Source organism: Mchenga conophoros, linkage group LG12, assembly GCF_057382185.1.
Source record: "Mchenga conophoros isolate Kocher_MC1m ecotype Shallow Benthic linkage group LG12, M_conophoros_male_GT1.1, whole genome shotgun sequence".
NCBI classification, from domain to species: domain Eukaryota; kingdom Metazoa; phylum Chordata; class Actinopteri; order Cichliformes; family Cichlidae; genus Mchenga; species Mchenga conophoros.
The window spans coordinates 13524237-13536391 of record NC_140537.1 but is presented as its reverse complement, the minus strand read 5'-3'; the positions used below and the strand labels follow the sequence as shown (position 1 = coordinate 13536391).

At 40.8% G+C, this 12155-nt stretch overlaps 1 protein-coding gene across 5 annotated transcripts in view; it reads left to right on the top strand.

Annotated features, from left to right (window-relative positions):
* gapvd1 (GTPase activating protein and VPS9 domains 1) overlaps positions 1 to 12155 on the top strand; it is a 31572-nt gene that overhangs the window by 1679 nt on the left and 17738 nt on the right. For all 5 annotated transcript variants that reach the window (XM_085293814.1, XM_085293813.1, XM_085293812.1 and 2 more), the window contains exons 2-7: positions 8408 to 8626; positions 8967 to 9234; positions 9345 to 9917; positions 10010 to 10093; positions 10204 to 10338; positions 11516 to 11708. In XM_085293814.1, the coding sequence (XP_085149940.1) occupies positions 8442 to 8626; positions 8967 to 9234; positions 9345 to 9917; positions 10010 to 10093; positions 10204 to 10338; positions 11516 to 11708 (1438 nt within the window). In that variant the 5' untranslated portion in view covers positions 8408 to 8441. The remainder of the gene's footprint in view (positions 1 to 8407; positions 8627 to 8966; positions 9235 to 9344; positions 9918 to 10009; positions 10094 to 10203; positions 10339 to 11515; positions 11709 to 12155) is intronic.

Here is a 12155-nt window from a genome sequence, read left to right as displayed (position 1 = left end):
CAGGAAAAATGCTGAGAAAGGTCACCCGTAAGCCTCACATATTTTCTGTACACTATCTGCCTGCTGAGCAGTGTAAGAAATTCTGAGAAAGGGAAGTGTGAAGAGGATGTTTGCTCGGGACCGCAGATACCTTTTGTGGAAAGTGAAATCCTTTAAATCTATAAATAAAAAAAACACTCAGTTCTGTTGGTTTGTGTGTGCGCTCATGTAGTGGGTGGAGTGGGCTGTGATCCAAACACCTTTACTCCGATGCTGAGATATTTACTAGAAGTAGGAAGCGCAGAATAAGTCCCAGAACATTGTCCACGCTAACGGTGGTGTCTTGATACAGCCCCTTTTAAGACAATAATTTATCAATAATATCTGTGTAACCGAATGAGAAAAATAAATCTGGAGAAAAAAGCAAGAACAATGAGAGATTTATTTATTTATTGTATTGTGGTGTGGCATTGTATTATTATTGTTATCAAGATGGAGTTTTGCTAATGAGTCATTTCAGTTAGCTCCTTGGTTTGCTTTTTGCTCCCTGTCTTCTATTTTCCCCTCTGAGTATTTTCTTCACCACAACCTACTTAACTTCTGCTCACATTATCCTCCTTCATTTAATAAGCACCATCAGAAGTTTTTTTTTTTTCCCCTAGACTTGCCCTGGCATTGATAATAAATTAAGGCGTTTAGAGATATTATGAGTGAACACTCGGTCCTCTCGTGACTCATGTTAACAGATTTCAGTGGCTGTCCTGCCACGACTTTTATTCTCACATGCAGGTTACAGAGTTGAAGATTATGCCTTCCCTCAGTGTCTGTTGTTTGGTTTCTCTTCTGCTTTAGAGTTCCTCTGTGCTCTCCATGACTGACTCACCAGGTAGCTCTACTCTGTGGATTGTATTGACGCTCGCATGCACATGAGGCTGTGGCAAATGGCAGTAAACCTCTCTGCTAGACACTTAAAAGCCTAGTTGCTTTTTCACTTCTGTCCAAATATGTGAGGAATGTGCTTATTCAAGAAGATGAGCGGCTCAGTGGAAGTGCGCCATAAGTGTGCTTGTAAGCCAATCCCATATGGAAAAGAAATAATAAAAACATATATGATTTACTCATGAAAGTGGCCACTTTCATGAGTAAATCATATATGTTTTTAGTAAGTATACAAAACATACAAGTTTCATTATATAATTTTTCAAGGGATCTTATATGTGTTTTCCCTCTTGTATGCTTTTCATACAAGTTTCATACAAGACAGATAAAAACTTTATAAGATTTATATATATCTTTTCCATATGGGAATTACCTGTCAGTGACTTACGTTCAGATCTGAAATGACTTTTGAACTGAGAGAAAATGACTTTTTTGTCTTTATTATTCTGATCTGTTAATTTACAAAGGTCCAAAATCTAGAGCAGTTTACAGTACAATAAAGACCCAACCAGGGATTTGTTGTTCCAATGTATTAGTATCATCAGTAGTGGAACGGGAAAATTCAACATCACAAAATGGATAAGCCTTTCTGTAACCACTGGACTATGGTAAAGTTTGGAAATGATTGGCACCTTTTTTACTAATCATTGGTTAATCATTTTGGTCATTTCCAAAGCTTAACGGCTGACTGATGTGGGTTTTTCTGTTGTTGTTGTTGTTTTTTAGCCTTTATGTTGATAAGCACAACATCTGAAGCCTTAGTTCACACTGATCATTAATATTTGACATTTTATAAATAACACAATTTGTTAATTAATAGAGAAAATAGAGAGATGATTGAAAGTAGAGATTGGTACTGACAGTGACTACTCCTTGGTCTTCTTCTTCCTGCTTAATGTGCAGACTCAGGCTGGCAGACTTGGGGTGAAACCCTCCATGCATTGTAAGGAGCTTGTGTTGATGTCAGTAGCTTCAAGGGCTGGGCGATATGGCCTATATCCATATCACGGTATAATTAGAAGCATGTGTGGTAACGATATATATCGCGATATATTCTTTTCTTCTGTATAACGTATTTTACACACTATAAGGCACACTTAAAATCCTTTAATTTTTCTCAAAAATCAACAGTGTGCCTTATGTATGAATTCTGGTTGTGCTTACTGACCTGAAACCGATTTTATGTGATACACGGCACGCAGAAATCTGTCAAAAAATGTTTTAGTACGACTTTGGTAAGCTATGAAGGCGCACCGCTTGATGGATTGCCGGAACATTACGGCTGCTTGCGAAGTAATCTGGGTCCAAAACTCCGTCTTCTTCAGGTCCCAAAGTCAAACGAACACTGTGGCATTAGGGCTGTTCGATATTAGAGCAGGGTGATATGACCAAAAATATTTATCACAATATACATTTGAAAATTTGCGATAACGATATAACTGACGATATAATTGACACTAGACAAAATGCTTTACAACTCCACAACTTTATTAGTGCAAAAAACCCTATCATTGTATTTTCACTTAAACAAGCAGCTGTTTTTTATGTACATTAAAGTTATATAAAAATGTAATAGTGCAAATTCCTTGCTGACAATTTAACCAAAAGGCATTTCCAGTGGAAATTGGCCGACATATCCTCAGCATAACCATGTATAATATCCACAAAACTTAAAAAGAGGTTATACACACACAATATGGTAATATTATGTTGAAGCACAGTACGTATCACTCCGTGTGGCGCCTGCCTACGATAGCCGTAATGCTCCGACAATCCATCAAGCTGTGCAGCTTCGTAGCTTAGCAAAGTCGTACTAAAACATGTGACAGATTTTTTTAGTGCTGTGTACGACATAAAATCGTTTCGAGGTCAAAAGGCACACGGGATTATAAGGGGCACTGTCGATTTTCAGAAAAATCAAAGGATTGATTTTAAGTATGCCGTATTTTCCAAACAACACGATAATAACGACGGCCCGCTAGCATGCGCTACCAAAAATAGTGCTTTGTTGTATATCTGACGGACAAAAGCTAAACCAGTTCCACACCACTGGAGTTGCAGCATTTTTACAAACCAATTCTGGTTCATCCGTTTCATTTAACGATCCACTTTCGCTCTTCTCATTCTGCGTCGCCGCCATGTGCGTATGTAAACAAAGGCACTGCGCATGCGCATTTTACCCATATTCTATCGCGATATTTCATTTTCCTATCGTTGCCCAAAATTACACCGGTATTACCGTGAACGGTATGATATAGCCCAGCCCTATTCGATATAACGATATATATCGGATGACGATATAAAAACGTCTATCGTTTCATTTAAAATAAACTGTTTACGGCAATATTTTTTTCATCGTTTTGATGGACACTGTAGTGGCTATATTAATTTCTTAAAGTTCTCTATTTCTCTTATATTTAATATAACCACACTACGGACGGACAAGCGCCTGTTTTTATGCGTTATGGTTAGCAACAACGATGGTAACACCATCGCGTGTCCGCTTGTTTATGTTCCACATAAACCTTTCACAATAAAGCTCAAGATCCTGTTGAGACTTTTCAAAATAAACTGAATCACGTGAAAGAGCAGATTATTTATGGATGAGAAGTAAAAAAGAGCCGCCAGGTGCTAAAAAATAGACCTTAGACTCAAACGTTAGAACAGGCTTTTCCCCGCAGCACCCTGTGTAATAAATACTCATAAAGAAAACTGAGGCTGTTACAACTTATGTCTAAAAATGTATCGTTTCATGCATCGGTTAAAACACTCGACTCCAGCTACATGACGCGCAGCTGGAAACACTTCATGCAAGTCGAGCTGCCCGAGATTCACAGAATTTACAGAACTTGTTACATTTTTGTGATTTATATCGCTATCAGGACGATAGAATTCTTTTTTCGGGAAATGAGATTTTGGTCAAATCGCACAGCCCTATGTGGCATCACTGAGAGTTAAAAGCTGTCTAAATTCTTTCATCTTTAATAAAATGATGAGCGTTGCTGCTCTACCAGGTGTAAAAATTAAGTTTAACATCCAGGCATCCATGAAAACAGAATTTATTAAATTCAACGGAGTTAGAAGTTAGCAGGAAGTTAGCTCGCTAGTTTCCACTTAATGTTTTGACTTGCTATATCAAAAATTAAAACGTACAGCTCTGCTATCACTTCCAACATAAATGAAGACAGAAAACTAAACAGCAGTGACTTTTGTAGGGTTACTGAAGTTGGGCTAGCTGGTATATAATGATGTCCTACGTGATCGCTAGCAAAACAGTTACGTTAGCATAACATTAGCACAGTGAAGCTGAAGGATGAACGCTAACTTTTTTCCACTCGATAAAAGTTAACGTGAAGGTTTCTGGTGGTTAGGGACAAATGCAATTGCATGGCAGGATGCTATAAAGGGACCAAACTTCAGTCAGGAGAACAACTGAGATAATCCATCCACAATACGAGGTTGGTCATTAATATACTGCAACAACATGGGAATAGAGCAGCTGCGAGAGAATTCAGCATTAATGAATCAATGGTACGGAAGTGGAGGAAACGCAGTTTTTGGTTTTCCCCATATTCCAAAAGTGCTTCGTCTCTTTGCTATTACTGTCGCCCGGCATAATTTGCAGATGATGTTGTTTGCAGCCGCTGTAATGCTTTCGACCAAAACAGGTGCAGCTTGATGACACCATCAACATGCTCTATCGCGGTAGAGCGGTATAGTCAAAATCTCTACCGTTGGCCAAATTTATATCGTTTCTACCGTATACCGTTTATACCGCCCACCCCTAGTAGCTTCTATCTCCTCCTTTGGCCAGCTTATCATCACAGTGGGGTATCTGATCACAGGCATGTTGATTGCCCAGATCTTGTTCTTCACATTCAGCTGACTCCTCAGGAATTGCCAAGCTAAGATCCTGTAGGACTTTTATATACAGACAAACTGGTGATGGCTAACTAACAAGACATAGGAGTGGTGGACAAACAGAGGAAAACACCCCTAGTGACAGATGTATCTATACCGAGTGATAGCGACATCAGGAGGAAGGAACACGAGAAGCTGGAGAAGTACCAAGGGCTGAGAGAAGAGCTTGGGAAGCTGTGGAGGGGGAAGGCAACAGTAGTCGCTATGGTAATTGGAGCACTCAGGGCAGTGACCTCCACACTGGGGGAGTGTCATCCCTGGAACAACATCTGAGATCTCTGTCCAAAGAGCACAGTCCTAGGCATCTGTTAGAGGGCCCGAGCTTGAAGGGATAGAGATCGCCTGCAGGGCGAGTGGGGAATTTATTTTATTTTATTTTTTTAGATGTGTAAAGCTGGTTTCAAAACAAACAACAACATCACATCTAGGTTATGCAGACACGCGTTGTTGACATTATGTCTACGTTACATGTATATTGTTTGTAACTACATTATGCTAAACAATTTTTAGTACAGTGACGCGCTGGGGTGACTGGAATCTAATGGCATGCATGTCTGTAAATAAGTGTTCATCAAGCAGTTATAATAATAGAGCTTACAATTGATTACTACTTCTTATACACAAAATATGTTGCTTGCAAAGAATAATAATAATAAATGTCTTTATTCTAGTGCTGTCAGTGTTAATCTCATTAAAATGACGTCATAACCGCATTAACGCAGCAAATCTCCGTTAGCGAGTTAACGTGGATCGCCCTGTGCGTGGGGCTGCACCTTAGCGCGGGTAGCTTGTTAATGCATTAGAGCGGGTAGCTCGTTAATGCGTTATTGCCGTGCAGCCCCACGCACGGGGCGATCTACGTTAACGCGCTAACGGAGATTTGCCGCGTTAATGCGGTTATGACGTTAACGTCATTTTAACAACGCTGACACCACTACTTTATTCATTTCTTTGGTGTTTCTGATCAGCCATTTTTACCATTTGACTATATATAGTCACATAATGTTATAATGCTGCTTTTAATGAAAAATGTAAACATAAAAATGATGAATAGTGAAGTAAAAGAATCGCTGTTTGTTCTTTGCCATGGGAATTCAATGTAAAGCCAATCATTATGTCTGCATAACCAATTTGATTTGCTTGGTGTATCAGCTCTAATGTTGTAGTTGTCTGTTATCTTCCGAGCAGTGACGCTGCCCTGCAGTCGTTCCTGCTTTTAAGGCAGTTTTCTCCATTAGTCTTATTCTTCTTCTCCTCCCAGTGCCTAAACTCCTTATTTTAATCGTTTTTTTAAATGTTTGCAACCACACACAAAGAGGCTTTTGTGGATAGAATTAAGGAAGAAATCATTCAAATTTCACGCATTCTGCTTGGATTATGTGTTTTGGCTGTGTATGAGTGGCAAAGGAAGAATGATTTGCATTTTCTGCTCTGTAGCGCGTCCCAGAGCTTGTGACAAAGCCTGCTTTTGCAGTTGTCACTGGGCCAGTCTGCAAAACACACTGAATGCAAATGATCATTTTCCTTGTATGATGTAACCATCATGAACAATGTAGTATGTGGTGTGATCTTAATTTTCTGGGAATCTGCCCATGAGGGGAAAAAAGAAACAGAGTTAAAATTTTCTCCTTCAAGGTCAACCCCTTGTGCATCTTTGGACCACTTTTAGGACTGTTGAAAGTTCTGTTAGGGCTACCTGTACTGTGTACTCTGCAATTATTTAACCAAGGATCTGAAAACACACAGAGGTCAAACATAAACGTATTTCAAAATAACCCAAATTTGAGTGGAGGTTCATCACTGGTGTTGTGAACTGGGTCTCTGGTCATAGCCATTGTGTACTGGCACACCGTGCATTGAAATTTGGACCTCAATACTCTTTTTTTTTTTTTTTTTTTTTTTTTTTTTTCCGCCTGTCCCATTTGATTCTTTAGCCATCAGAATTGTTGTCTGAAGACCAACAAGGATACCCAATGGATTTACTTTGCCAAATGGATCATCGTGGCATTGCCGTATTGGTCCATTTGGTCGATCTTTGTTTTTATTATTTATTATATTTTATTTTCAGATGTTACAGACGGGACAGACATGAGTGAGGGATAGGAAAGGGAGAAAGAAAGAGGAAGGAAAGGAAAAACAGAAGGGGAGAGGGACAGTGAGAAAGGGGGGGAGAAAAAAAAATCTCCTGGATCACCTGTTGAGAGAAGAATAGAAAACAAGCAAAAAAAGACAAAAAAAAAAACAAAGCAACATACTAAACACAACACCATCGCATTAATCTAGCTAAGTGTAAACAGCAGTAAATACTAAATATTCAATGTTGTTGTGCAGCACGCAGGACAGATGTGCTTCGAAGTAGCAGCCAAGAAAGGTGTAATTTGGGTCTACGAGCAGTGAACACCCGTGTGCATACCTGTGTGGATCAGCGCGCTTGTATTCCAAAGGTTTCTCCATGTAACGATCTGCTAGGGAGTGTGGGGGGGCCACAGCCCCGTCCTCCAGGGTGTGAAGCAGGTATGGAGGAGATCAAAACTCCAGACATCCAGAGGCCCCCAGAACACAAGAGACCATGGAAGACCAACAGAGGGGCAGCCGCGCCACTGTTCCAGTAAGAGCTGAGGAGAGTCCCAGATGAGGGTTCACTCAGCAGCCGCGGAGCAGAAGCCAGGGGGAGTTGCAGTGACGCGCCCATGAGCTCCGCCGGCAGCCAGCTGTGCCTGAGTGACCGAGCCCCAGGCCGAGAGGCCAGGGGCACCCCACCCCCGAAGGGGCCCGAGCGAGCCCCAGGCTCCAGGCCCCGATAAGCGGCCGCCAAGGAGGATTGAAATTTGGACCTCAATACTCAATACAAGAAGAGGATCCTAAAGTGGAGGGCAGCCAAATTTAAAGTGTTGTTTTTCTTCTTCTCGGGGGCCGATTCCCAGAACTTTTTGATCATACCCCATATTAAGCCAATTCTTTAGAGAGAAAATGATCTGCTATAGAACAATTGCAAACCATTAGAATACTACTCTCTACATATACTTCATTTCATACATATACTTGACCCTTCAACAGCACGGTTGCCTGTGGTAGAACGTTACAATAACTGCCCAAAAAGTGACTAAAAGACAGTTTCTCCATTTTGTTTGTTTAAAAAAACAAAACAAACATTAAAAAAAAGGAAAAGGTAAATCCTTTCAGTTTCAGCACTTTATAGTTTTTCCAGGAATTTAATCCTTCACTTTCACAAAGTTGAGACTTACAGGAAACTGAATAAAATGTAACATGTGTGGCAAACAGTATTTAATAAAACCAATAGCATCATTTTATTGTCCCTGCCTGGTGAGTTCTCACTTCCTCCTACCAATGTGCCCTTGTGACACAACTGTGACTGAAATATCAGAAACTTCTGTGTGTGAAATCGGTGCAGTTCCCCTGATAGAAACCTTTCTCTTGTTGATGTCACGGTTGATAAAAGTTTTTTTTTTTTTTTTTTTTTTTTTTTTAAATGTCTATTTAGTTTTAGTTCCACATACTATACCGATTTACGTTGTTTCCATTGGATCTTGTCTCTTTCATGCTCCAGTCATTTGCCTCTCTGCCTGAGTGAGCCGTTGAAGATGGTGAAGCCAGATATCCACACTCTGGCCCACCACCTGAAGCAGGAGCGGCTGTATGTGGCGTCAGAGAAGCAGCTGATCCAGAGGCTCAACAGTGATGTGCTGAAGACAGCTGAGAGGCTGTACCGCGCTGCATGGATCGCAAAGCAGCAGCGCATCAACCTCGATCGTCTCATTCTCACTAGGTTAGATCTACTGTCACGATTCACTGTATTGTTGGCGAATAAGAGAAAAGTCCCGAATATTTTGTATTTTTAACCTATACGCAGAGAGCAATGTAAAAATTACAATTTATTTGGGGGAGAGTTAAGGAAAGTTGGGCATTTCCAAGATTTGACTTGGTTTGCAGAAAGACATTTTAGCCAGATTGGTAAGTAAAACGGAGCTAGATGCAAACATTTTAGTGCAATTCTAAACTTTTAGTTGAGTTTGGTCTTTTTAGGGAGGAAAAAATGGAAAGATTAAAACTGCTGTTGGTGGAAGGAATTCTATAAAATGTGGTAATGACACAACTCTGTTCCACAGTGCTGAGGCCTCTCCGGCTGAATGCTGCCAACATGCCAAAATGTTGGAAGATACACAGTTTATTGATGGCTACAAGACTCTGGGCTTTCATGAAACAATCTATGGAGAGTTCTTGGCCAGGTTGAGGGATAATCCCCGGCTGGTTGCGTCCTGCTTGGTGGCAGGAGAGAGGCTGATCCAGGAGCACACTCAAGGTGCCATATATACAGTCTTCACCTCACTTTATGGCAACTGTATCATGCAGGAGGATGAGAGCTACTTACTACAGGTCAGTGATCCCACCTGCTTCTGCTGTTACACATTAGTAACAGTTTCATAGGTTTTCAGTGAGATAAGAGGTTTTCGTCTGGTTCATCCATCTTTCTTTCCAACTACCAGGTGTTGCGGTACTTGATAGAGTTTGAGCTGAAGGAGAGTGACAACCCTCGTCGTTTACTCCGACGGGGAACCTGTGCCTTCAGCATACTGTTCAAGCTCTTCTCCGAGGGCCTTTATTCCGCCAAGCTCTTCCTCACTGCCACCCTACACGAACCTATTATGCAGCTTCTGGTTGAAGATGAGGACCACCTGGAAACCGACCCAGCCAAAGTGACGGAGCGCCTCACTCCGGCCCAGCAAGAGCGCTACGGAGAGAAAGGCTCTGAGGGCTACAAGCAGAGGGTGCAGGCAGCTGTCGAAGCGAACGAAGCCAAGCTGGTCGCTCTGGTCAACAAGTTTATCGGTTACTTGAAGCAGAACACCTACTGCTTTCCTCACAGCCTGCGCTGGATCGTGTCCCAGATGTACAAGACTTTGTCATGCGTAGAGCGTCTTGAGGTGGGAGAGGTGCGCACCATGTGTACAGATCTGCTGCTGACCTGCTTCATTTGTCCAGCTATAGTTAACCCAGAGCAGTATGGCATTATCTCAGACGCACCGATCAATGAAGTGGCTCGCTTCAATTTAATGCAGGCAAGTGGCACAGCACGTTTTCTCTTTGTAATGTCATATACACGGCCATTCTGTTGTGGATGGGTTTACAATGTTTTTGTTTTGCCATACAGGTGGGGCAACTTTTGCAGCAGTTGGCAATGGCCGACGATGATGCAGACCCAAGGCGGAAAAGCAGTTTGTCCAAGTTTGATAAGGTAGGTCTGTTTCTGTAAACAGAGTAATGTGTTTTTTGTTTGGGTTTTTGGGGTTAAAAAATGAGGGGCCTTATGTACTAAGATGTGTTTTCTGGGTCTCTGTTTGGCAGAGTTGTGTTGCTGCTTTTCTGGATGTGGTGATTGGCGGAAGAGCAGTTGAAACCCCACCCATGTCCTCAATGAATCTTCTAGAAGGCCTCAGTAGGACTGCAGTCTATGTTACTCATAATCAGCTGCTTTCTCTGGTAGGCTGTTTTACAGTTACAGTATATGTCCCTGTTATGTGTTTTGACAAAAACAAAGTACTTGCAGGTTAATCGTTGGTATGTTATCAAATTTCGAAAATTTAGCTACTCTATTGAGCCACTCGAAGGTACTTGAAAGCCAATAGCAGGATGAGATGGCTCTAATTAATGTATTAGAGAAATTGTTCTAAGTATCCTACATATAGCTCTGTCTGACTTGATGGGATATGCATTAATACATGGATTTTTATTCAAGATCATAAAACAGATCAAATTCCTTTTAGTATGAAAGCTAGGTGCGGTCATTTACTCCAATCACTGCAAAAATAACTTTGTAGATGAACTGAAGCCGTGTGTAACTCCACACTGGGAACCAGTTTAGGTTTCCAAAGAACTTTGACAAATCCAAATTCGCCTTTAAGATCAATCGGATGATCTTGGAAAATGCTACATTCTACTTCCTGCTTACACTTCAGGTTCTAAGGACTGTGAGGACTTCATTTTTGATAGATATAATGTGCTCTGATCTTGATCGGAGGCTTATAAATAAATACAATCTATCTAAACTATTCATACACAAACATTGGTTCTTTGAGCAAAGCTGAGCAATTACTCAAAGCTGGAAACGGAGTAGCTTATATTAGTAACTTTTAAATTCTAAAGTAAATTTCCCTGCAGAAATCTAAATCAAGCTTTAGTGGTATCAAGAAGCTTAGTGCCAGTTTTTAAGTTTCTCTGTTTATTAGATAATTTGTCTTTCTGTGAGTTAATGAAGCTCTTAACATGCTTTTGTGGGCTTTTCCAACTTTGTGCATCATTGCTTCCTTGAATGTCTTATGAAAAACCTTATCTGGAGAAGTGCATTCTTAGTCCAAAATCAGATTTTATATGCCTGTACTTAAATATATACTGAGGGGCACCTCTCTGCACTTCTAATTTTGTCTGTTTAATTGGGACAGCTGGCTCAAAGTAGCTTCTGAAGAAGTCATTAGTGCAGAATTTAAGTAACGTATTCCAGTCTGCACTTCCAGTTATTACTCAGTACGTTCCACGAACACATGAAAACGGTGTAGTCCTTTTCCATGGCCTGTAATTGTGGCTAAGGATCAAACCATGTCTTACATATTACCTATAAAGAAGTCCTGGTAACTCGAGACTGTTTTCCTTGCAACTCTAGGTGGAGTTTGTTCGAGGCTTGATGGCAGGGGACCACCTTAGAGAGGAGGAGCACATGGCATTGGAGACCCTGCTGGCCAATGTGCCTCAGTCTCGGACTGTTAAGAGCAACAGCCTGGAGCTCACTCCATCCAACACCCCTCAGCTCTCTCCAGCTACTACTCCTGCCAACAAGAAGAACAGACTTCCTATAGGTAGCTTTCTCCACAGCACCTGTCCTTCTGTGACTCTGGTTATTAAGACTGTATGCACTGGTGTACATGATCTTAAAAAACTTTTGGCTTGATAAAACATCACAATTTGATACAAGGACTAGAAGATATAAGTCTAGAGTTTGTCTAATGAGGGGCAAAGTAAACAATTAGAGTTGAACGGTGATAGCTAGTGAAAGCCTGTATTTTATGAGAAGCTAATGAGCTACTTCTTAGCTTGTTATAAAGATAATTAGTATGGCCTGGATTGAGGCTCTATTAGAGAAATGACAACCAAATAAATTACCAAATATAAATGAACTAATTTTAATTGGAATGGATGGAAAAGATGCATAGATTACCTTCATTACCATTTTCAAGACAAATGATTCTGTAGCAACTCGCCTTAATTAGAAATGAATCACTTGTGCATTTATTTACTCAATCTTG